This window comes from Aspergillus puulaauensis, chromosome 1, assembly GCF_016861865.1.
Source record: "Aspergillus puulaauensis MK2 DNA, chromosome 1, nearly complete sequence".
NCBI classification, from domain to species: Eukaryota; Fungi; Ascomycota; class Eurotiomycetes; order Eurotiales; family Aspergillaceae; genus Aspergillus; species Aspergillus puulaauensis.
In genome coordinates, this window is record NC_054857.1 from 3,807,801 (window position 1) to 3,832,984 (window position 25,184).

The 25,184-nt window shown below is 50.7% G+C and overlaps 8 protein-coding genes across 8 annotated transcripts; 3 read left to right on the plus strand and 5 right to left on the minus strand.

Moving 5' to 3' along the window:
* Positions 1-221: 221 nt before the first annotated feature.
* APUU_11504A (MATE family efflux transporter) lies at positions 222-2,206 on the minus strand (the record flags this gene model as incomplete). Its single annotated transcript, XM_041697602.1, has 3 exons — positions 222-1,028; positions 1,084-1,442; positions 1,513-2,206. 3 exons carry the CDS (start codon positions 2,204-2,206, stop codon positions 222-224), a joined length of 1,860 nt encoding a protein of 619 aa, XP_041550870.1.
* Positions 2,207-3,107: 901 nt separating this feature from the next.
* On the plus strand, positions 3,108-3,696 carry APUU_11505S (DUF202 domain-containing protein; the record flags this gene model as incomplete). The annotated part of the gene is made up of 2 exons (XM_041697603.1): positions 3,108-3,202; positions 3,273-3,696. 2 exons carry the CDS (start codon positions 3,108-3,110, stop codon positions 3,694-3,696), a joined length of 519 nt encoding a protein of 172 aa, XP_041550871.1.
* Positions 3,697-3,878: 182 nt separating this feature from the next.
* Positions 3,879-4,880, minus strand: idi1 (isopentenyl-diphosphate delta-isomerase IDI1; the record flags this gene model as incomplete). The annotated part of the gene is made up of 3 exons (XM_041697604.1): positions 3,879-4,114; positions 4,194-4,532; positions 4,643-4,880. 3 exons carry the CDS (start codon positions 4,878-4,880, stop codon positions 3,879-3,881), a joined length of 813 nt encoding a protein of 270 aa, XP_041550872.1.
* A 725-nt stretch (positions 4,881-5,605) lies between these two features.
* On the minus strand, positions 5,606-7,336 carry APUU_11507A (putative C2H2 finger domain protein (Ezf); the record flags this gene model as incomplete). The annotated part of the gene is made up of 4 exons (XM_041697605.1): positions 5,606-5,702; positions 5,771-5,844; positions 5,905-6,913; positions 7,269-7,336. 4 exons carry the CDS (start codon positions 7,334-7,336, stop codon positions 5,606-5,608), a joined length of 1,248 nt encoding a protein of 415 aa, XP_041550873.1.
* Positions 7,337-8,620: 1,284 nt separating this feature from the next.
* Positions 8,621-11,997, minus strand: APUU_11508A (uncharacterized protein; the record flags this gene model as incomplete). The annotated part of the gene is made up of 16 exons (XM_041697606.1): positions 8,621-9,058; positions 9,132-9,195; positions 9,251-9,285; positions 9,343-9,418; positions 9,675-9,703; positions 9,809-9,823; positions 9,891-9,909; positions 9,968-10,052; positions 10,122-10,170; positions 10,227-10,247; positions 10,317-10,359; positions 10,419-10,506; positions 10,743-11,023; positions 11,089-11,637; positions 11,692-11,826; positions 11,885-11,997. 16 exons carry the CDS (start codon positions 11,995-11,997, stop codon positions 8,621-8,623), a joined length of 2,040 nt encoding a protein of 679 aa, XP_041550874.1.
* Positions 11,998-12,759: 762 nt separating this feature from the next.
* Positions 12,760-17,682, plus strand: VPS15 (ubiquitin-binding serine/threonine protein kinase VPS15; the record flags this gene model as incomplete). The annotated part of the gene is made up of 3 exons (XM_041697607.1): positions 12,760-12,973; positions 13,029-13,149; positions 13,203-17,682. 3 exons carry the CDS (start codon positions 12,760-12,762, stop codon positions 17,680-17,682), a joined length of 4,815 nt encoding a protein of 1,604 aa, XP_041550875.1.
* Positions 17,683-19,928: 2,246 nt separating this feature from the next.
* APUU_11510A (uncharacterized protein) lies at positions 19,929-20,252 on the minus strand (the record flags this gene model as incomplete). The annotated part of the gene is made up of 1 exon (XM_041697609.1): positions 19,929-20,252. The coding sequence occupies one exon, from the start codon at positions 20,250-20,252 to the stop codon at positions 19,929-19,931; it is 324 nt and encodes a 107-aa protein (XP_041550876.1).
* Positions 20,253-21,996: 1,744 nt separating this feature from the next.
* Positions 21,997-24,854, plus strand: APUU_11511S (DENN (AEX-3) domain protein; the record flags this gene model as incomplete). Its single annotated transcript, XM_041697610.1, has 3 exons — positions 21,997-22,377; positions 22,440-23,459; positions 23,511-24,854. The coding sequence occupies 3 exons, from the start codon at positions 21,997-21,999 to the stop codon at positions 24,852-24,854; spliced, it is 2,745 nt and encodes a 914-aa protein (XP_041550877.1).
* Positions 24,855-25,184: the final 330 nt, after the last annotated feature.

A 25,184-nucleotide genomic window follows, 5' to 3' on the forward strand; every position in this document is an offset into this window, starting at 1 on the left:
CATCCAAGATATATCAAATGAATGATTTCCACGAATATTATATCAGCTGAATCAAAAATGTCTCACTACTGTCTTCAACGTCTACAACGATCTCTATTCATTCAGATCTTCATGTCCTGTGTATCGCACGTGCAACAATTTTATACAAACCCATCATGTCATACCTCGTCAACATAGTACGTACACAGCCGTGTAAATTCCCTCTTAATAGACTTTTCTTTTCACGCCGCCGCGTTTCTCCGAACAGCATCCTCAACAGATCGGTTCCAATCCGTATGTGTGAGGAACACTCCCTCGATGAGAGACACAAGACCAAGAGCAATAGCAACGCCTGACCAAAGGCCAAAAAGCTCCCATCGCAGCCCGAACGCTGTTCCGAAACTTATGGGCATGGCAATTGCATAGTAGCAGAAGAGCTGCACGTATCCTCCGATTTCCTGCCGTCCGAGCCCACGAAGAACACCATTGCAGGTGGCGGCTAGAGCGTCGAATAGTTGAAAGGCAGCGCAGAGGGGTAGAACCCTGGCTACAAGCTCAATGACTTCGTCCTCGGAGGTGAAGAGGCGCGGGATGTAGTAGCGGAACGCGGAAACTAGGATCATGTTGAGGAGGCCGACGAGGACAGCTCCCCACATTGCAACCTTGGCAGTTGTTTTGGCGGCATCAACAAGTGTGGCACCAATCAGATTGGCGATACGTGTGCTCGCGGAAATAGATAGAGTGAAGGGGATTTGGAAGGTAATGGATGATACTGTAGCCAGCACTGACTGGGCGGCCAGAGGAGTAGTTCCAAGGTACGAGGACCCCAGGGTCAAAACTTCGAATGCGAGACACTCCGCCTCTACCATGAGAAGGCCTGGAAGTGCGAGTCGGATCATTGGTCCCCAGTTACTCATAGCGCGTCTGCTCAGCCCATTCCAGCATTCAGAGCCGTCGATGAAAAACACGTAGAGGCACAAGAGCACAGGCATGAGGGTGTCAGTAATTGAGACAGCAATAGGAGCGCCAACGAAGCCCCATTTGAATTTCTGCAGGTTCTGTTAGTCGAATTTCACGAACTACCAGGCCCTCATCAAAACTTACCCAGACAAACAGCCAGTTCAAGAATGCATTGAGTGGGGCACATATCAGCAAGACATATAAGGATGCAGAAAAGATACCCTGAGCCTGCACATATCGTTTCCCACTTTCAAACGCAGCATATCCTGGGGCCCCCAGGGCAACCACTTTCAGGTACAGACCAGCCAGGTCAGCTACGTCTTTCTCGGGTACTATGCGATTGAGGATCTTATCGGCGAAAAACCAGAGTAGTGCAATTGGAATAGTGATGACCCATAAGAAGCAAACCATCCTCTGCATTTGTAATCCAACCAGCTTTTTCTTCCCAGACCCAAAGGCTTGGGCACAGAGAGTATCTAAACTCGTCGCCAACCCTTGGTAAACTGCGAGCAAATAGATCAGTATCCTAATGAGGATATTCGAAGGAAAAGAACCTGTATTCAAGATACATACCTGCATAACCCGTAATGCTAGCACTCATACTTGCAAGGCTAACAGCACCAAGCTCCTTCTTGCCCAAGTGGCCCAAGGTAAAAATGCTTGCTACGGTCAAGGAATACTGAAGTAGGAAGGTGACCACCAACGGGGCAGCATTTTTCCCAATAACGTTTGCTTCGCGTTTCCACGTCGTATGGATCAGGCCTGCAGTAACAGCTTCCTCCCATTTGCGATCGATATCCTCAGCATCCACAGCGTTGTACCCGGGGCCACCACTCCCTCCTCCACCCAGCAAAGATGTGGTTTCCTCGGCAGGACCACGCGAGGCACTTCGCTGACGCTTACCAGCACTGGCCGGGTCAAGGAAGTGGTTATCAGTCAGGAGCTCTCGCTCGTCCTCGATTGCCTGCTCCCGATCCCTCCACGACACTCCTTCATTTTCCGGGTTATGCGGCACCACGGTCGCATGAGACACTGTGGTGAAGAAGCTCGGACGCTGGTAAGAACCTGCTAAAGAATGAGATGCTGTTCGTGGATGGCTACGTATAGGCCGGACGGTCGAATCTTCGGAATATTCCTCTTCGACGGTGGAAGCCGAATCCCCATCGTCAGCATACTGCTCCAAATCGCGCGCAATCACACTCTCAGCAAGGGGGTCTGCGGAACGAAAGCGGCTGTGGAAGGTTCGGTCTTCCGGTGCGCTAGCCATGATGAGGCGCTGCTATACAATTTTGTGGTGTATTGGAGGTCTGGTAGTCTGAAATTATCGCGAGATCCTCCGCCGTGACGCAGTTGCAGCCGATTCTGCGAGTGCGAGACGAGTGCTCGCAACGAAAGCCAGAGGAAAGGAGAAGAGAGAAACCAGAAACAAGGTTGACGGGCAACATAGGTCGTCTGCATCCTTGCATCCCACTCGTGGTAAGACTTTGCCTTGGAACCGCTTCCGCTCCTTAGCTACTCCACTCACAATGACACCTTCGTAAACTACCATCATGACTCACAAACGGTCCCAGCGGTGTGCTACGGGCCGGCTGGGGCCATTGTTTATCCAGTATAGACATCAGTGAGCACCTTCTCAAGTGCAAGAAGAAAAAAATTCACTCTCGATGTCAAAGGGCGCAATCCTGTTCGTCCATGCAGTTGATGCTGACCGAAGAAAAGACGCCCCGCACGTCTCCACCATCCAGTCCGAGCTCCCAAAGGTAAGCTGAGCCGGGGGAGGGGTGAGATCAACAGATGAGCTTTCGCGCAATTGGCGAAACACCTTCGCCTGGAGTTTGTCAGTTGATCTCTCCCCTCACAAATACAACAATTGCGTCGCTTCGGACAGCGACGGGACATCAAAACTGAAAGAGTCGAAGGAGCTCGAGCTCCCAAGCCGGATTTGGCCAAAATAAGTCATCACGTGGATGCCTTCGATCACCTGGCGAGCGACAGCAGAAAATCACCCGATTTGGAGCAGCAGAACGAAGCCTCAGACTCCCCCAGCCATAAGATGCGAATCCGCAGAAACGACACCCGGGGGCCGTATACCAGCGAATCTCCGGATCAAAACTCCAGCAGACCGCCGATATAACTTACACCTTCTGCCCGTTCGCTATTAATACAACATGCCAGAAGCAGCCACACCCGGCGCAGCCGCCACGCGACCGCCATACAACCCGGTGATTAACCCGATCCATGCAAAACCAGTCCTAATCGAAGAGTACGCTTTCGCTATCCCGTTCCCTCATATTCGCTGTCCATAAAACAAGTCCTAACCGAGTAGAAAACAGGCACCTAGAAGACAGCCAGCACATCTTCCTCACCCGGCCATGGTTCGGCGCTCTTCTCTTCGAAAACGCCGCCTCGGATGCGCGCGATCACTGCGCCAACGAGCGCACCTTCCTCTCCTGGCTTCGGCTTTCGATGTATCTCGGGATCGTCTCGGTGGCGCTTATCATATCCTTCCATTTCAAGGCCGAGCCATCGAAGATCGAAAGGCAGATGTCGCTGCCCATGGGGATTGTATTCTGGGTATTAAGCTTGGTGAGCCTTGGGAATGGGTTGGCAAATTATATTCGTACAGTGAAGAAGTATAGTCGGAAGGCTGCGCTTGTACAGAGTGGATGGAAAACGCAGTTGACGTTTATGGTTGTTGGTGGGGTGATACTGGGGAGTTGTATTGTGCTTTTGGTTACGGATGCACATCATTATTAATTAGAAAGAGAAACGATACGTGATTCGAAGTGGGTAGTTTGATTAGGCAGGCAAGACATGGGAAATCGCATGTCGAATTCATATATTTCATGCCTGAAATAAACTGTTTATGCTAGCCAATGCATGTAGGGGAATAACGCTTCTATGTCATCATTATAAATCTCTGTCCCTCCGTCTCTTCCTTACATACGGCGAATCTGTGTCTCGTCCTTGTACTGATCCAAAGACGCAGTGCCGAGGTGGGCCCACCACTCAAACAGCATCGAGTTGCAGATGAGCTTAAACCACGGGGTAAACTTCAGGTCCGACTGCTTGAACATCTCCTTAAGCTCCGTCTCGGAGACATACCGCGTGTCGCGGACCTCGTTCACGCTAGGTTCAAGGTCGACATCTGCTTCGATAAAGAGGATATAATCAACTAGAAACAAAGACAGATCCGTCAGTAGCCGCACCCCATTATTCCATATATATATAAGGCAGGGCAAGTTTTATCTTACTCTCATGCTCTCCCCACTTGCCGTCACTAGGGGCCTTGTAGTGGATGCGAGTGAAGAATTCGAACTTCTCGATCGGGACCTGCTCTGGCTTGATGCCCAGCTCGTGGTTCAGCTTGCGCTGCGCCGCATGCTTCACGCCTAGAATGGCAGCGTCGAGCTCCGATCCTGTCTCACCGGGAATTCCGAGAGGGTGGGAGCAGCAGGTATTCGTCCACAGGTCGGGGAAGGTGATCTTCTCGGAGGCACGCTGTTGCAGGAGCAATCGCTTCTGGGAGTCGAAGAGGAAAACGGAAAAGGCTCGGTGGAGGAGGCCGCGGTCAATGTTGGTCATTAAATGGCCTGTAAGCAAATCAAAAAGTAAGCAATTGCAATTGCAATCAAGATCTGGAGTCAAATTGCGGGGGGGGTAGAATCTGGGGTGGTGGGTGAGGGGACCGATGTTTGCATACATATCTTCTTGCTAGCACTGCCAATGGGCTTGTCATCGTCGTCGAGGACAATGCACACTTCATCCATCAGACGGACCTGCTCCTCATCGTACCCTGCAAGCTCGTTGCTGTTCGTGACGGACGAGGTTGCCGCGGATGGGAGGACTTCACGGGCAAGCGAAGTATCGACTTCAGGGAAGAGGCTCGCGACATTGTCCGCCGTGATTCTGGTGGTGGTCTCTGTCTCTGTAGCACTCATGATGGGCAGCGTAGTGTATTTCCAGAACAATAAATGTCTTTCTCCGACTTTGGAGTTCGGGGTTCGGGTTGATTTATTTCGAGCAAACCCCCCTCTGGAGCGGTGAATCTCGGCAGAACTATTCTCTAATCTACTCTGTAGTCCTGGGAATATCTATATCCAGTGTGACTTGATCATTTGAATCGTCCGCAGCGGAATGCGGCACTTTGGCCGCTCAGCTGATCTGTGCTCGGAGTCCGAGCGCTGGGAGCAAGGGGAATTTCTGTTTCTGACTTTCCATTTACTCCGGCTCCGGATGCTCGAGGTGGTTTTCCTGTTTCAACGTTGTATAAATATATACTCACGTTAAAAATGCTTGAACGCATCAATTAGGTGAATTGAGGATATATAAACATGGTCTAATAATCTCGAAACATATAGCAATGCCCATCTCCTCGCAGCTGTATCCTTCACATGGTCCTGCCATGTTGATACCATGTTCTATAGCCGTTATGCCATCCCCGATCTAAAGCTGTCAGAGTAAACAATGGCTGGTGGTACAGGAACAGAAATCATGTGTTGCAAAATGCAAATCAAGCAAAAAGCCTCCCTAGAACATGGCTCATGAAATGTACAATGATAAACTGAGATGGAGATAGCTGAAGCAATACAAAGCTAATGGCCTTGCCTAAGTATCGGTGGTGTGCGCTTCGCCGTTTAGGGGTTTAGATCCGCTCGACCCCCTTTTATGATAGATCGTGCCGGCTGGGAGAACGACTTTCCCCAGCTCTCCAGGTAGAGTCGCTGAATCTCCGACCGCGTCTGCACCCATCTGATACATGCCTACAAGTTCGAGCATGTTAGCAATGTGCGCTATTATAACCGCAAAAACAAGGATTCTTCTAACATACCTTACAAGTGTATCCTGACGACTGAAGCGAGCACCACATTGTTCACACGCGTACTTTCTAATCCCTCGATGGACCTTTTTCCACACGTCAGCAAAAGCCACAAAATATCACGGCAGACACTCCCGGATACATACACTATCGATATGCCTTTTAAGATCAGTTTTCCGCCCCAGGGACTTCCCACAGTCTTCGCAAGGGAATGACTTTCTCGCGTTAGGGTCATGCCTCCTCATATGTTCCCGACAGTTTGAACGACGAGTAAACCGAGTCCCGCAAATGGTACATTCGAGTCCACTCGCAGGCGGAAACCTCATTTGATCGTGCTCAGATGGTATCTCATTGTCCGTGCTCCATGGGGGGATTACCCCAACTGGGAATGTCGATGTTGTTGTCGGTATATTAGGGTCGGTATCATGGCTTATTACTGTAGGGCCTCTGCTATCGCCTTCAAAGCTTTCGAGTTTGGGAAAAAAGTTGTCTGTACTTTGCTGTGCCACAGGGGCAAAGAGAGGGATGGAAGTAGGTTGTGTATGCTCCGGGTACGAGCTGTCGTGGTAATCAGCGTCGGGGTCTTCTTTTATGCTGGTGTCAGGCTCTGAGCAAGGGGTATTCGGCCAAAGGTTGTACGGGCGTGTGTTTATTGCATCTGGTCCTGCTCGAAAGTCCAATGCTGATCCGCGACTCGATGAAGTGCTCATTGCTTGCGGGCCACAGTAGCTGAGAGGTGAAGCAGAAGCCTCAGATCCGGCGTAGCGCTCGTAGAACGTTCCCGCCGATGTAAGGCTTGTAGTATTCAACGAGCATCCGAAGGAGATTGTTGCCGGTATTGGTTGGGCCCAATCTGCGGTACAACTTTCTGATGACGGGTATTGTGGCGGATAGCTGGTAGAAGGCTCTGGGTCACAGTATGAAATTCCTAGCCCATGGTTCTGTGATGGAAACGGGGAAGTTGGGGCAATGTGTAAGGGATTCGAGTAGACAAGACGGGCCCGCGGCTCGACACCACCGGAAGAGGAAGCGAAGGACGAGCAGGGAGGAAAAGACCCAGAGGGACAATCCATTATTAATGTCGTAAAGTTCGAGGGTATTGACGGCAAGTAGTAGATAGAGTAGATAAAGATAATAAATATCAATAGAAACACCCTGTATCGAGTGTTATCAAGGCTGTCTCTGCAACGTTCGAAAAAGTGATATCTTTGCTAGTCGAACAAGTCGCAAAGATAGATATCTATGTAGTCTAAAAGAATATAAAACAATGACTCAAGAGGAGGAATCTCTTGATATAACAAATGATTACCGATGGCGGTTGCCAGGTACAAGCCAAGCAACTAGAGACGTGCTCTATAGGAGCAGAGAAACGAGAATAGTAGGCAGCCCCCGGGCCCTGCCTAGCGAGGCAGAATTGCAGAGGGCTTTGTGCATGGGTGTTTCAAAAAAAAAAAAAAAAAGAGGGAGGGTTGTGGGCCATGGCTGTTGGGAGAAGGGAAGGAGGAAGTACCTGGGTGCTGCACAGACCGGACCGGACTCGCTGCAATCAATTCTGCAATACGGAGATAGGCGCGGCATGCTAGAAAGTGTGCTTAGAGAAATTAGCGCCCAAGGAGTGTGACCGGGTCACAATTTCTCATCCATCGACGCTGGATTTGGCAGGAGGGCTGCGCAGGCGGATGGAATGACTGGAGAAGCGGTCACTACCGACAAACGATTTTGTCCGAAACGACAAGGCACACCCTCTTGATGGAGGGGGCGAGAAGAGAGGGATAGGCGCTTCCAGCGAGGGGATCATTCAGGGATCTTTGCAAGGCAATGTGATTTGAAAGAGACCCAGTCAGCTCCACGGAGGGGGATTCTCGAATCATGCCGCGGTGCACCAGACAGAAACAGGCTGCAGGGAGATTGCTGGAGGGCGCCTGGCATTTCCGATCGTCGCTCTCTCCGCTGAATACCAACGCAGAATTTGTTTCTTACGTTTTGTTGAATCAGGCATAGTGAGTGACCCGGCACTCTGGTACCCTAGCTTGGCAAAGATGCAGTGCGTGTCGCCAGGTGTGATTGGTAAACACAGCCGCACCGTTGGGAGGGAGGAGGGGCAGCTAAAACAGCGCCAGAGTTGCAGACGGGCAAGGCGTTATCGAGGTTGCTCGAGCGAGAATCTAGAGACAATAGGTGTTGGATAGAGGCAGGTTGCGGAAGTTGAGAGATGTGGGGAGGGGAAACAGTAAGACAACTCGGGAGGCGATCACCCTCCGCGCAGCCACGAAGCGCCAGGCCAACAATTGATCGCCCTACAATCTTATTTGTCTTATGGTTACCGCTAGCACAAGCAAAGGGTTATTGTTGCTTATTACTCCTATTTCTTCAGTTGGTTGGTCTGCTGCTGCCATTGGTCTGACTCTCTGCCACTGCAGAACACATCACTGGCAATCCTGCCCAACAGCCAATAACTAACATTGCGATCAGGTTCTCCTTGTCCGATGTCTCCTCCTCATAGACTGTTACTGGCGGTAGGTCTAACTCGTGGATGTTGATCGCCACCGAAATACGTATACGAATGTTAGCGCCAGCAGGAGGGCAAAGGAGCGGCAAAAGAAAGTATCGTGCAAACGTGGGCAAATAGCGAAATAAACACATCTCTATCGATACGCATTCGTTAAGTATATCGATCCGCCTGCTGAGGCTCTGGCCAAATCAGTCTGTGGCATCCCTCACTGGGTGGTCCGCTGGTGGGACCATATATGCAGCCAGTGCGTGCTAATACGGACCCCGGGAAGTACTTGGTATTCCGTCACACGACATTTTTGACGGCATCCATACCCCCAACATTGCAGAACCCAGTCACGATGGGGGCTGTCACTGTCGATTGCGGTGATGGATGCCAACTGCGGCGGCCACCCGCTCCACCTGGCCGCGGAGTCGTTCCATCTCGTTGACCATATCCACAACTTCTTCATGCCCGGGCCGCTGTTGCCCATGCTCCGCATACTTTCTAGCTCTCGGGGAAGCCCGACGAGGGTGTGAGTCAATTCCAGGCAACCCTGCGGTTTGGTGGCAATATCGCCTAGAACTAGCCTGGGTCATGGACAGTGGGCGACTTGATCGAGTCCGCGGCATGTTGGTTGAAGGAAGCCTGACCTTCCGCGAGAAGAGGCGGCGGCCTGACTCATAGGCCCAAAGCAGCGCAACACATGGAAGGTGTGTTGCTCTAAGGAGAATGATGCGCACCCGTCTAATATCTTCCGCTGGTAGGAAAAGCCTCATTGGACGAATACAAATTAGAGGAATGAGATTCTGCAAGCCCAAGAACGGCATTCTGTCAGTGACAGTGTCTTAGGGCTACAGGTCAAGTATGCTCCGCACTCACCAACGGCGGCAAGAAGTAGGTTAGTCTGTTCGAAGTACTGCTCTCTAGGACGTAGATAGCCAGTCTATACCTTAATCAGCGGCTGTGACGTTGGCCCAATGCAAGTTTTCTTCACTAACTGAAAGAGATATTCTTCTCGGGCGTGAGAGATGACCTGAAGGGGACTGGATTAGCACCGTAAAAACGCCTAGCTGAGAGCGAGTATACCCACACCTTCCAAACTCATACTCATCAAACTGACCAGTGACGAGATCAACAACAAACTCGTCACGGACACAAAAACCAGCCTAAATCGTAACCGTATCAGCTGGAGAACTAGAAGTGTGGGGCCTCGCGGCCCGCCTCGCCGATAGAACAGCCGTGGAATCGCCCCAGCCTCAGCGCCACAGCGCCAAATGCTGAAGGGCAGAAAATTCCGAAAACAAAGAGAAAGAAACAGTTGATTAACCACATGGAAAATAAAAAACGTGACAAAAAATGTATGCGAGGGGTTCATCAGGGCGTGCTGTGGCGCAGCATCCGCATTTACTTTCGAGCACTCACATCAAACCACATCCAAAGAACGGGGAGATCTTTCAACTAGCGCGTTAGCTATCTTGCAACGAGAGCCAACCATTTTGACAAGACAATTTATCTAAGGTTCTTGCATGATGCCCAGCAGGTGGTCTTGCACTTACATCGTAGCAAATGTCCTGTCAGCCAATCGATTCAGCCACGTCAGTAGATGCATCTCTGCCGCTCGGTTCAAGTATGACGCACGAAACCCAGGTAGTTAGATCTGCCTCGTGTGGCTAATCAGCAAAGCGGTCGGTAACAGGGTATTTTCACCGCCATACCCAAAGAACACATTCACTAGAATCCAGGACATCTTCTTTACTGAAAAGCGGTCACGGGCGAGCATGGTGAAGGTTGTCAGGAACCCTAATACGTAGTGTTAAGATGTCAGATGCTTGTCTCAGCCAGACTTGACGTACGCGACGATCCGCTTACCCAAATATAGTATGATAATCACAGGAGTAAACCGGAAAAAGGCTTTGGTCTAGATCGTGTAAATCAGCCTTATTGTATTGCCACCCCCGGTGACGGCCATGGTACCATTTCCTTGAGTACTGGGATCTATCATAGAATGAATCTGTCAGTTTTTATTTCAGAGTATGCGTCACACTCGCAGTATGCGGCACCTACAAGGCTTCCAAAATAGGGATTCAAGCTGACGAGAGAAAATATCCTATTGCAAACATCATGTTCTGAGTCACAACATCAGAGATGCTCTAGTTGACAACATACCTTGGCACGAGAAACAATGCTTCTAGAGAAAGTATGTCAAACGACAGGTCTGTAATGTACCCGTCCTTTTGACTCAAACCAATAACCCCTAAAAGATTCATTCAGTTAAACAGGCCATACAATATGCTGCTGAGCTGCGGCATTTGATAGGTGAGAAATATTCAAAACGGCCTTGGATTCCAAGGCCGTCCAAGGCCTCGAACCACCTGGGCACCGCATTTCAGAGGGCTTGACTGCAAGGGGGTGTTGGGGGTGTTGGGGGTGACTGGCAAAGTCACACGGACTGACGATCACAGTAGATTCAGTAAGGAGGTGGGAGCTTACTTGTAATGACGAAAATAAGCCCAGTTCCGATTATACACAAATCCCAAAGGTTCCAGAAAGTCATCTGATAGAACAACATTCCTGAGTCGGCAAGACCGCTCAATTCATCGTAAGCAAAAGCTGCGATCCAGACATACAGGATGGCCTCAAATACACCAATCGCTGTTGGATTTCTCTCAATCAGAACCGCATAATAAAGGAACAAAAACGAAACGAAGAATATGGCTTCAAAAGCTTTTCGATATACCGGCACTCTTAAGCGAGAGTAGGGATCTGCTGTTCTGTTGCATGTATGAGTACGTCAACGTGCGGTTTTAGCTCAGACAGGATAACCCGAGACCCATACCCTTCATTAAAGAGCCGTGGTTTCTTCGTAGAGTTCACGCTTAGTGAGTCCCAGAAAACAATCTCCCCATTCCACAAATCGTTTACCACATTTTCGACCACCTTTTGGCTAAGGAATTTCTTCGCGTAGGCAATGGTGGCAATTTCTAGGGCATTTAACCCAAGAAACATGGATAGTTCGTCACTAGATTTCGAATTATCCAGGTCGTTATGAGACCACTGGTCACCACTTTCGAGATAGTCCGCATGCAGTCTACTGCCCTCGAGAACGTGATCAAAAGTAAAATCTGGTAAAAGTGGAGTGGCTTCATCCCTCAGAGCATTGCTCTCAACTGGCGGAGCTGCATAGCTAGGCGCGACAGCCTCTCCATGGTCAATGCTGCCCACATGTTGGAATGGGGGCCTAAGTGCTTCTAGGAGATTTTCGATCAATTCACGCCGATTAAGGCGGCAGAGAAACTGCCAGGCAACATATTCGCACATATGGCCTCTTGTTCCATTTTGATCACCGTCGAATTCAGCAGCTTTATCAAATTTCCACTTCAAAATCCTGCGACAGGGGTTCAGAAACACAACCATCGATCATCGTTTTAGATCATCCTACATTAAAGCGGGTACAGTGCAAGGATTATGCGAATTCTCCACTAATGAATTGACAAGCAATCTCAGGCGTGGATCTGGGGCGGATTTTATTTCTTCAAATGTACACCATACTTCGGATACTGGCGAAGTTAAAAAACTGAATGATGCGCATTAGAACTGCCCTCAATACGGTGCTGAGGATTCTGCATCATTACCCGTGCAACTTCTGGATCACATCAACAAGCGGCTCGTCGTGTTCGATAGTTGGGATATCAAAACGCTCATAGTCTACCGACGGAAGTAGTGATGTTGTAGACTCGTGTGCCATTATGGAAGATCAATCTACAACAGAAAATTTCAGCAAAAGTGACATCAAGATGCAACATTGAGGGTTCACAACGAGGCTATCTTTACTCCAGGCAGCCTCTCAGATCTACCTAAAGCAAGGCAACCCTCGGTCTGAGCCAGAGGGACGGGAGGTTCCGATTGTTCCCCTTTTCGCCGTAGAAAATACCCCGAATTTTCAGGTCCACAACGATGGTCTGACAGCTGTTAGCTCAGTGTTATAGATAAAATAACACGGGCGAGAATGCCTAGGGCAAAAAAGTGAGAACCAACTATCAACCCTACCGATTATTGGCCCAGAATTCGAGAACGAAACATGGGTGTTGTTACAGTAAGCTCCCGAGGATCTACCGGGTCACTCGGGGCCAAAACGGCCAGTTCTCATCGACGTACTCGAAAGACAGCGTACAATTCCGGTGCCGTATAATCGAGAATATCGATAAACTTTGGAAATCCCCCAAAAAGGTTTAAAAAAGCACTCGAGTATGTCGAGAACGAACGTTGACTGTTGAAGGAAGATAAAGCCCGTCCTCACCGCCTTGACAGCATGTGATCCGCGCATCCATCCTCCGTCCGCCCCTCTACGCGTCCTTGTCCAATTGTGATTTTCGATCGTGCAGCTCTTTGTTGGGGAAAGATTGTGAAGTCTTTTTCTGTGGTTCGTCGTCAGCTGGACTTGACGTGCATTCAAACGATGGTCGTTTCCTGAAGTTTTATCTTTATGTAATGAAGACGCCGCGACACTATGGGTCAAGGCTACTCCCTCACGACCCTTTCTGCGGGTTCGGCGGGGATCGATATCCCCGAGCTATCGGACCTGGCATATGAGAGGTCTATGGGCGGTGGCAGGTTCATGAAAAGTATCCGGGCCAGGCAAAAAAATGGCTTGGTCTTTGTAAAGGTAATCATGAAGCCTTTTCCAAGCATGAAACTAGAGCCTTACGTCAGAGCCATCATCCGTATGTTTCATGGTCCCTATTTGTCATAAGAACACGCTCTAACACTCCGGGTTAGGCGAACGTGAACTGTTATCAGATATTCCAAATGCTTTAGGCTCTCAGAGGATACTCGAAACAAGCATTGGTGGCTACCTAGTGCGCCAGTATATCCACAGCTCACTATATGATCGGATGAGGTACGGGATTATGACCCCCACCATTAAAGCTTGAATAATTCTGACCTACATAGCACTCGGCCCTTTCCGGAGGAAATCGAGAAGAAATGGATTGCTTTCCAGCTCCTCTGCGCTCTCCGAGACTGCCATGCGGTTGAGGTTTTCCACGGTGATATTAAGACAGAGAACGTCTTGGTCACGGCGTGGAACTGGGTGTATCTCTCGGATTTTTCCTCTTCATTTAAACCTACTTTTCTTCCAGAGGACAACCCTGCCGATTTCTATTTCTACTTCGATACGTCCGGGCGTCGAACATGCTACTTAGCCCCAGAGAGGTTCCTTGTCGCAAACGAGGAGCCGGGAAGTAGAAATGTGAACTGGGCTATGGACATATTTAGTGCCGGTTGTGTTATTGCAGAACTATTTCTGGAGTCGCCGATCTTCACTTTAAGTCAAATCTACAAATATCGGAAAGGCGAGTATAGCCCCGAGCACAGTCAACTAGCCAAGATTGAAGATCCTGAAATACGTGCTTTAATCTTGCACATGATTCAGCTTGATCCTGAATCCAGATATTCAGCTGAAGAGTACTTGAACTTTTGGAAGATCAAGGCATTTCCGGAATACTTTTACAGTTTTCTGCATCAATACATGTCCCTTATGACCGACCCTTCCTCTGGCAGGACACAAGTGGAAGCAGGGTCAGCAAACCGAGGTGAAGCTGATGACAGGATAGAGAGAGTCTATCTAGACTTCGACAAGATATCTTTCTTTCTGGGTGCAACCCCCAAGGCCAACAAAAGCGGCTCCACGAGTATCAGTTCTAGGCTTACGGGCAACACCTTGCCTGTTGAGCTCGACCTGCCACATTATGAATACCAAAATTCGAAGCTTCGCGCGCGGACCGATGACGGGGTGTTGATTTTCTTGACGCTCGTCGTCTCCAGTCTCCGCAACACGTCCAAAGCATCGGCTCGAATCAAAGCTTGTGATATTCTTCTTGCATTTGCGGAGAGAGTATCTGATGAAGCCAAGCTGGACCGCATTCTTCCTTATATCATGATTCTCCTCAGCGATCGGACGGATTCTGTGAAAACTGCCGCAATACGTGCTCTTGCGGGTCTCCTAGAGATGGTTCAGGTCGTGTCTCCGGTCAATGCATATCTTTTTTCAGAGTACATCTTCCCTAGGATACAGCCGTTTGTTCTCAGCGCGAACTCGCATCCCAGTCCACCCGTTCGTGCTGCGTATGCTTCCTGTATTGCATCACTAGCACATTCTTCACTCAGATTCCTAGATATGATGCAAGCATTACGATCTGACACACGCCTGCCCACGTTAATGCCAGCCGGTTCTGAACCAAGATGGACCGAGGACGCCACTTACCATAACCTATACGACGTGGCAAGGATGGATCTTCTTGACTACTTTGAAGCTCACACCAAGGCGCTGTTGACCGACAGCGATGCGTCCGTCCGTCGCGCATTCCTAGGATCAGTGTCCAGCTTATGTGCTTTCTTCGGCAACCTAAAAACTAACGAGGTAATCTTGAGTCATCTCAACACATATCTGAATGATCGGGATTGGATTCTCAAGTGTGCATTTTTCGAGGCCGTCGTGGGTGTTGCGGCCTATGTAGGGAGCACAAGCTTGGAGCAGTACATCCTACCTTTGATGGTGCAGTCGATGACAGACCCAGAGGAGTTTGTTGTTGAGAGAGTCATTCGCTCGCTTGCTGCCATGGCCGAACTTGGTCTTTTCCAGAGATCGACCACTTGGGATCTCCTTCACGCTACTGTTCGCTTGCTAGTCCATCCAAACTCTTGGATCCGAGAAGCATCTGTCAGCTTCGTTGTCAATTCGACCAAATTCATATCTGTCGCAGATAAACATTCTATCCTTTCGCCGCTTGTTCTCCCGTTTCTGAGGGTGCCTATTGTGAACTTCTCCGAAGGAGATATGCTCGATGCTCTAAAAGCTCCGCTCCCAAAGGCTGTGTATGATTTGGCGTCTGTGTGGGCTTCAAAGGCCGAAAAGGGCCTTTTTTGGAAGTCTATTAGTCGAGACGGAACTTCAGCTTTAGGTGGCGCTAATGTTTTGGCTCCGAAGAAGAACCAGAAACCCTTTTCCCTAACCTCGCAACCCAAAACTGAAGAAGACGAGTATTGGATCTCGCGAATGAGGAATATGGGAATGACTACAGAAGACGAGCCCAAGCTGGTCGCTCTCCGTGAACATATTTGGAGGGTCTCGATGCGCCAAACCAAAGAAATTGAAAATGGGAAATCTCCTTTGAATAATGTTGTTGCTTTGATAGATTATGGAGTTACGCCTCAGACGGTGTTTTTCGATAGAAGTCAAAACGTTAAGCCGCGAAGGAATTCCTTGGGGAGACCTCCAACAACTCGAGCCGAAGATAACAAGCCACATACAATCACCGATGCACTGCTTGATGCTTCAACCACGATTGACAACGCGACAAATTCCCGGCGGCGACATCCGCGCTCCAAAAGCAAAGTACCACAGGACATCGGGGGCCCCGCCGCTACCCCACGACAAAATGCTATTGGCATTCTTCGTGCTGAGGAGTCACCCAGTTCCTCACCTGTCGCATCGTCCCCGAGTGCAGCACCCGGGTCTCGACCAATGTCGCCCCCTAGCTCGGATGCAGAGCCCAAGGTCTCAGAAGGTCGACGAAGCCCTGGCCAAGAGAGTTCATCAACGGAAAGGGAGAGCCTCAGTGTGAAAGGATGGGCCGCGGGGGTGCAGAAAAAGTCTAGCGCCATAAGCTTGCTCAATCGTAATACCACAAAAGCATACGCAGAAACAGGTACCAGCCCAGCAAATGCGTTTGGCAAAATCGGCGTTCCACACCAGCGAGATGCAATTGAACCAGCCGCCTCTCCTGCACCCCGTGAAAGGAAGCCTCTGGAGCAGCAAGTGCAGCAGTATCGCGCCAACCACTCTTACGGAGGAGACGATCCTACGATTCTCAAGCTTTTAGACTCTGTTTTTGCAGAAAATTATCCCACAGATTTCTTTGATCTTGGCCCTTACGTTAAAGAAGTGGATAGTCGACATCCAATACCGAAAGCAAACGATCGCGATGCGAACAAAGTCTGGAAGCCAACAGGAACACTCGTGGCCCTATTTGGCGAGCACAGTGCACCGGTAAACCGAGTAGTTGTTGCTCCGGATCACTCATTCTTCGTCACTGGTTCCGACGATGGGACTGTCAAAGTCTGGGACACGACACGCCTAGAGAAGAACTTGACCCCTCGGTCACGTCAGACCTACCGCCATTCTAATGAAGCGAAGGTAAAAGCTTTGACCTTTGTTGAAAATACACATACATTCGTCAGCGGTGCTACTGACGGTAGTATCCAAGCGGTCAAGGTTGATTATCACAATGCCAACGGCACGGTGCGGTACGGAAAACTGCAGCTCGTGCGCGAATATCAGCTATCCGCGGCAAACGATGGGTCTCCCGAGTACGCCATCTGGCTTGAACACTTTCGTGTAGATGCGCAGTCTACGCTGCTTATTGCGACGAGCTTGTGTCGAATCATCGCTCTGGACATGAAAACCATGCTACCAGTCTATACATTGCAAAATCCGATCCATCATGGAACGCCTACAACCTTCTGCTGTGATCGCAAACACAACTGGCTTCTCGTGGGTACAACACATGGGATCCTCAATCTCTGGGATCTCAGGTTCCAGGTCCGGCTTAAGGCTTGGGGTTTATCGGGCTCTGGTCCTATTCACAGATTGCAGGTTCATCCGACCAAAGGCCGTGGCCGATGGGTGTGTGTCTCAGGGAGCGGCAGTCACGGAAATGAGATAACGGTTTGGGACATCGAGAAGATCCGATGTCGTGAGGTGTATCGGGCCGATTCTCTTGGGCTCAACAACACGCATTCCAAAGACACATCAGAGAATCAGAAACCCAGGCAGGCCCAACTTAGTCAGAAAGACTACGAAGCATGGCATGTTGAAGGAGACCGCCCAGAAGGTATGCTCAGCCGTTTTGCAACCGAAGTACCCGGAACCACGGAATACCCATCCGGCCCGTCACCCACGAATGCTCCATCGGGAATCTGCACTTTTGCCGCTGGATTTGACTCGCCGGACGACGGAAAGGACAACAGCACCCGATGCGGCTTTATCATCTCAGGCGGCTGTGATCGCAAGATCCGATTCTGGGATCTGGCTCGCCCCGAACAATCTAGCATTGTCAGCGGACTCGACCCCGTCTCAGATGGAGGGATGACGGGGACGCCCCGCTACGAACTATCCCAACCCGTTGCGTCGCTTCTCCTAACCACCGAACACCTGCCCAACCCTGCTACCAACGGCAACGGCAGCGGCGCAAAGGGGGGTAGTAGAAAGAGCGGAAGCGGGCGGTTACCGCGGAGCACGGTGATAAGCCTCCAGCAGCAGCAGCTCTTGAAGAGCCATCTAGATTTCATTCAGGATATCGCGGTGCTGCGCGTGCCGTACGGCATGGTTATCAGCGTAGACCGGGCGGGGATGGTTTACATTTTCCAATGAGCTAAGAATGATGATGTACAATATGATGAGAAGAATATTTAATGGTTATACTACCTAATCCTTGCTGGTCTTGTTTACTATCGTACGCTTTCAGCGACTCGCTTGCGAGACGCTGTTCCCTTCAAGGCGCGTAAGTAGAAAAACAACTATGCGGCTTCAAAGGCCTTCACCGTATAACAAAGCCTTGAGAGGAACGATACCCCTGGTGAATGAAATCGCCGTACTGCCATTATCATCGGCATCGACGCCATCTCTACACTCCGCACTCACGTAGGAACAGGGATACCCAGCCCCCGCCGGCGTCACCAGCAATCCGCCTCCAAGTCGGGTTGAAAGGATACTTCCTCCAGAGGGAAGTTTTGAACCTTATTCATTACGACTCATCACAAACAAAACGAGACAACCCAGCCAAGTCAAGTTTAGTCAACTCTGAAGTCCTGCACACGACTCATAATCCCGGTCTCGGTCTTGCATGCGCGTGGCATTGATGATTGCTCGAGGTTTGCTTCGTCAGCTTTCCGTCCCAAGTTCCAACATCTCCTCGCACCTCAGTCGTCATCTTTGCATGCACCGTCCCCCACAGGCAAGGACGTACTCCGTAAGTAAGTGCCAAATATGATCTGTCGGAACCTACATCAATCAGATAGCGGGTCATCACTCGTCAACCGTGGAGGCGTTGATTTTCAAGTCGCAAATCGCGAGTCGCGACGAACCTAAGCCGTTGAGCAGACTGAGTTGTGGAACCTGGGTCTACCTAGGCCCTAGGGTGATCCCTCGTCCTTGCAATAAGTTACTGGTACACATGCTAATGTGACCTATCAAGGGATGATCAGTGGGCGGTGATCCATTGTACTACTCCGTACAATGTATTAGGTTTACGCCTACGGTAGGCTTGAGGTGACAGGTCGCGATCAGAGATCCAGGTGAAACAAAAACGGCTTTTTGAGATTGGGTTTGCGGTGCTGGATTGGTTGGGTTTCTGGTCTGCTGTTTGATGCCCGGTCCTGGTCTGTGTGTATGCCTAGGGCTGTACACCGTATGGTGGTGTTGCCGTGAATGCTCGGAGGGGCATATGTTCCTGAATGAGTTGATGCTGTAGATACGCGGTAATGGGAGTATAATGCGAGAATTCGTTGATGCTGAAGTTGGTGGGTGGTAGAGTGTGTGGGTCGTTGTGTATATATATAAAAAGCACTATAGCAGGTAAAGCAGCAAAATATACAGAAACACCACTCCATCCAGTAATCATACATTAATCAACCATACCAAAGGCCATGAACGGCATCCTACGTATAAATTCTAAGATCGAACAATATCCCAGAAATTTCCCTCAAATTCATTGGGGCTTAGACTGCGGTTCTAAACTTCTAATGTCAGCACACCCACCGAGACCAAACCAACCTGGTACAGACGCGTTTCATACCGTCCAGTAAAGGCGATCCCCACCCCCTTGGATGAAAATTGAAAACGAAATAAGCCGGCAGTACGTGCTCAAACCCAGTATTTTGCTGTCTCCTCAGCGGGGCTTACTCCTTTCGCTGGGTTCAATACGTTATATGTGTGTACTCCTGCCGCAAGCCCATTCGCCCGGACAAGCACAGAAGCCAAACGGCGAAGATGCGCGTCATGGGCCAGACTACGAGATTTGGGTGGCTGGCGGCGCGTCTGTTTGGCGGCTGCATGGCCAGCGTTTGCTACAATTGAGGAGTGAGGAGAGATCACGGCTCACGAGTGGGTAGTTGTGATGGATGTTAGCGAATGGGGAGATGGCTTCGAATTCTGTTGGATTACTCTGCAGTCTGCAGTGGTCTGCACTCAGATGCCCGGCCCGGTTGGGGGAAGCTCCATTCAAACTAACGGGCAGAGGCAGGAGTCATGGATGATCGCTTGACGCTGGCCGGCCTCTGTTTGATATCGGGCCACCAAATGGCCGTGGCTTGACTGACAGAGAATCTCCAGTGGCAGGAGCACCGTGTCCTCCTTGGTAGATCTTGAATTGATTGAACGGTGTTCAAGGAGGTTGGATGCAATGCTTTGAATATACACGGGGGGAGCTTCTCGACATCTACAGGGTCCTTGGCGGAGGCTTCTTGGGGGCTTGGAGGCTTGGAGGGCTGTGCGTGCATATCCGGGGTTAACTGGGCCGCGCTCGTTCACTTAATGTCAGATACCTCATTGACAAGAGTCCTCTCGGTTTATCCTGACGCGAGGAGGCACTTTCCATAAGTTCTGTCAATACAACACCACTACGGAGCACTGTGGTTGACATTTCCAGCCACTCGGCCGGAGACAACTCCAGGACAAAGCAGTCTCCAAGTCAAGATTGAAGGCGTCTTGGACCCGCAGTTTGCAGACATGAAACCGCCGAGTTGGAGAGAGGTCCGATCGGCGGAGAAAACGAGCTTGCGCACAGGCCGTGGAATCGTGGACTGAGTGATTGGTGATTTGAGATTCCGGAAGAGATGTGTCGCAGTCGCAGGATTTGAGAAATTGATATGCAAGTTGTAGCTGCATTGTAAATCGCGCAGGCCAGAGAGTGATTTTATGACTCTGAGGTTGACAGGCTGCATGGGTGGTTGAACCTCATGTACCACCGCGACTCGAGCAGCCTGGGGTTCAATCTGGCCAAATGTCACCACCGCACAGTTGCACAACAGGATTGTGTTGCGGTTGTCTCTGACATTATATTGATTAAGTTTAGAACAGAGCTCTCGAAAATTCGGCGAGGGACAGAGAATCAATAGTGCAGCAGCGACTTTTTAGTGGTACGGTCGGACGGATCTGAACCAAACAATTAAAGTGCGATTTAGACGTGGCGAGCGTGGACAACAGTCAACAGAGAGCGCGCAAGGAGTCCAGCTTTGCTCCACTGCAAACGCGGTCGTCGTTGTGATCAAGGATGAAATTACAATTATTCTCCGGTGGCTGCAGAGTGCAGAGTGCCGACAGCGAGACAGGATTCAGCAGGCTGCCTCGGGACGGGAAGCCATCCTGGAGCAGAAGGTTCCCAGAGCGTGCAACCTGAATCGAATGAATCGATAAGCTTAGATCTCTCGATCCATCGAATCTGTGCAGTGTGATCGGGTCGGCGCTGCTGAGTTGTCAGCCACTGAGTCGCTCTGTGCCTCGCAAGCTGCTGTGCTGCAGCAAAGAGTTCCCAGTATCACAGACTCAGAGCCACTACTGCCGGGCTGTGGATGGCCGACTGCTAAATGGTAAATAATGATCATCCCCTGAGCCATTCACATTGCCTCCTCCTTGAGCTCGGTTTCAGATTGCCCAACCCCTGATAAGCTCCAAGCACCAGGCTAAACCTTCTAGGGTGGAAAATTTGTCACTTTGTCCACTCGCTCAGCTTCCTCCTCCTCCTGGCGGTCTTGCTCGGACGTGGACTCGTGGCGATCTCTCGCGTGGAAGCTTCCTGGAACTGCCTCGAGGATTTTCCCCTCGACACTCCTTGACTGCGGTGTACTCAGTTACCGGACGTAATTCTATTCATAGTCAGACAATTAGATCTCCATATTGGAATACTCAACCTCTGACTGCTCAGGAGAATATCCCGTGACACTGACAGTGGCTCTTCGGCGCAGGGACAAACAGACGACTCCGCAGCCTAGACTGCTCCTGTGCTAATGCAATAAGACGATTACTTTTTCCAGAACCACATTGATTAAAATTTGCCCAGATTAATATCCGAGCCCCTTAGCCTGTGCTCTGGAGCCGCCGGCTGCTGGGCTAGGCTGTTCGGGGACAAGATTGACTCCGTGCCTGCCGTGTGCTCCTCTCCCCCTGTTCCTGTCCTGTTCCTGTTCTTGTTCTTCTGTGCCTGGCCCAGCCAGTCCCGGTTCCGTGCTCTCCGCCCCCTCTTCCACGCTGCCTCTTCCATACCTCTACTCCCTCTCTCTTCTTCCTTACCTCTTCCTCTCGCCTTCCTGGAAACCCGGTCATCCATTTCTCGACGGCAGCCAAGAGAGGTACCACGCCTTGCTTCGTCTCGCTGTTCGATACTGCTCTTTCTTTTTTGACGTGCTTGCTGGTCTCGGAGATGCTCTTCGCACCTGTTCATCTCCTGTAGTAGCCGTCCCCGACAGCCTTAATCTGCCCGTCATTCTCTTTGGCTGCTCCCCTTTCGCCTTTCGTCCTTCCTTTCTGCTTGCCACCCACTCCCTTCGACCCCTCAGCAGCGCTGTCCCTCGTGTCTAGATATCGTTTCTAGAAGCGATATCTGAAGAAAAAAGTCCGGCTACTTGCGAAAGCCGGGGCCCTTTGTACAACAATCTTTTTACTACACATTTCCCATATTCAATCGCCAATATGGGTCCGTCTCTGAGAGACCACTCCTTCTACGCCCGTCCGCCCACTCGCGAACGGCCATCGACCCGCGACCAAGGGGAAAATTCGCTGGTCGTTCCCAGTCGCACCTCCTCGCTACACTCCCGTATTACACAACCGATCCCTTCTCAGGCCAACCTAAAACCAGCACAACGAACGCCGAAAACGCTTACCCATGCGTATATGGTATGCGGTGTGGGCCGGGAACCCTCGCAATGGGTGAAGGCACCTGCGCCTTCTCAGGGGAAGATTGGACATATGAAGGGTGCAGTGGGTCAGTTTTGGTTGCCAGAGATTTTGGGAAGCAGTCCCCGCCTGGAGCAGGACAATGAAATCGCAAAGTCTCTGCATTCAGCAATGAGGGTGAGTATCTCTGCGGAAAAAAAAACAAATATATTGGGAAATGTGAAACTAACAAGTGATAGGCCTGCTTTCCTCACGATGTCGAGATTTGCACCGGCAAAAACCAACCACACTGCGTTCACCATGCTTTCGTATTACAGCAGGATTCTTCTCACACTCTTTACGGAATTGCCCTGCGCGTCTGGTCCCGCGCCGATGAAAAGCGCGCCGAAACAATCCGCGAACTGCGCAAGAAGACCGAGTCTGACTTTTACGACAACCCCGAAGAGACTTACTGGATTCCATACTGCCTGAGCTTCCTCTCCCGGTATCCATTGTACGATTTACTCGGCGACTATCTTCGTGGAATGTGGATCCACTGGAACAAGGCTACCAATCTCTTCCACGCTGAAGAAGTCTCCCGCATTCTCAGCTTCCCCGCGCCCCGCCTGAATGACCTTGTTCGGATCGACATGAAGGATTATGCTCTTTGCTACCAATTCCCATCGTCTCCCACGGGCTTCCAGAACTTTTCCATGTGGCCGTTGTTCACATGCCTGTCAATCCCTAACATCGTTGGTGTCATTGAGGCCGCTGTTTCTCCCACCCGCCGCATCATTTTCGTCAGCCACTACCCGGCGATGCTCACTATTGCCGCGGAAACTATCCGTTACTGTGTGCGCATTTACGAGTGGAGTGGTCTCTACGTGCCAATGGTTCATGCCCGTCATATCAAGGATCTCGTCCAAGAACCCGGACCCTACATTCTTGGTGTGACGGCGGAGTGCCGGACACTGTTTAACGCCCCATCCGATGCTCTCGTGGTAGACTTGGACCGCAACTTCGTGCTTACCTCCAGCCCACCAAACGTCTTGAACCCCAGCCAGCGCACAAAGTTCATCAACCGCTTGACGCAGTCGTTGAACGGCGATGTTTCTCCAACTGGTGTCCCGAATCATCTCCGCTCCGCATACGCCGGCGGCAAGCTCATCCCGGCTGGACAGATCATTGTCATGCGGGGTGAGGTCGAGAGCATTGAAGAACCCACGTGGTGGAACCAGGACTCCGTGATGGGAGTCATGGACCACGTTTGCGAGAAATTGGTGAGTAACCCACCGGAGCTAATTGAATCATGGTATACTGACTTTTCTTAGGGACGCAACACCGGCATGAAAGCCATTTTCGGCGGCTCAGTGAAGAAGCCTCTTATGACCAAGGTCTCGATGCGTCACCTCAATGAGATTGTGCGTGAACGTAACCAGTACTCGCGTGATGCCATGGAGGCATGGCAAGACTTTATCAACCTCAAGGGCCGCATGGATACGGAGATTGGCAAGGTCACCAAGCGCAACAACTTCTTGGTTGAGGAGTTGGAGACTTGGAAACAACAGTTCCTTAAGTTCCAGGCCTTCGCTGAGCAGCTCACCAAGGAAACCAGCGAACTCAAGGCTAAGATCGAGAACCACAAGCGCGAGAACCGCCGCCTTTCTGGCCTTATTGATCAACAGAAGGACGATGTCGCTCGTCTTACTCTGCGCCTTTCTGGCACTGAGAAGCAGCGTGACGATGCTCTTGAAGCCTTGGTTCTCCAGCAGGAGATCGCAGAAGAGTTGGAGCGCGAGCGCAAGCGCAACCAGAAGGAACTTGCTGCCTTGCAGCACACCACCACCTCTCTTGCGCGCCAGCGTGATGATGCCCAGCGGGTTGTCCTGCACTTGCGTAGCTTGATTAATGGCAAGTCTCACCATATGGAACACCTTGTCCGCTCAATCGGCAGCTCAGCCGACCTCAGTGAACTAGCTGAGCAGGAAGCTGCTGAGGAGGAGGAGACTGGAAAGCGCGCAGAGTCCGTGAAGGGCCGCAAGGAACCAAAGACAAAGGAATCTAAGGCCGAGATTGATTCCTCAAATGGTGTGTCGAACGTAAATCCAGACATGGAACAACATTTGCTGAACATTGATAAAGGACAACGCAATATTGCGCGCCTCAGCGTGACTGATGTCGCGGATCGCTACCTGCGAGACAAGACAGATGCCATCTCCGACATTATCCGCAGCATCAGTGAGCAGTGTGCCGCTGCCGTCGAGGGCTTGCAACTTGCCCAAGATGCGGAGGATGGCGATTCTGTGACTGGAAAATCCAACCATGACGAGAACCACCTTGAAGCTGCGCGGGGTCTGTCGACTCCCCGAGAGGGTAGCGAAATGGGTGACAGCGAGAGCAGCACCCTTCACCCCGATGGGCGAACAAGCGTTCCCCCCACTCCTGACTTGATCCACAACCGGTCAAGCACATCGATGTCGATGATCAGCAGTTCAACTTTCCCAGAGAGGTCTAGCCAGCAGTATGGACCGGGTGAGATCCCAACCCGGATCGTCGAGGATGATGACGAGCATGCCCATGAGACGGATGGCATGGATGGCCAAACCGAGACTGGCACACTTTCCAAGCAAGCCAGTGAGGACCTCATGCGATCCACCCCTCGCATGCTCGCGTAAATATCTTCCATCAATCGATGAAGAAACGATTGATTTCGACGACTTCGACACGACATCTGCTCCGCATACAATATTGTCAGATCTAGAGCGAGTTGTGACCAATCTTGTCACTATTTTTGGTTTCCAGTCTTGTTTGCGCCTCTTTTTGGATATTTCTACCGTCACAACGTCTATGTCGACGGTTTTTATTTTTTTTGGACGCTTTTTTGCTTTCATTTTGGAGGAACTTATCCTTGGAACTTATTCTTATTTTCGCTTTATTGAAGGCTGTCAGGCTGACGGCCTCGCTTGATTCCCCCCACGCTTCGCACACGTTGTTGGGCGATTTTT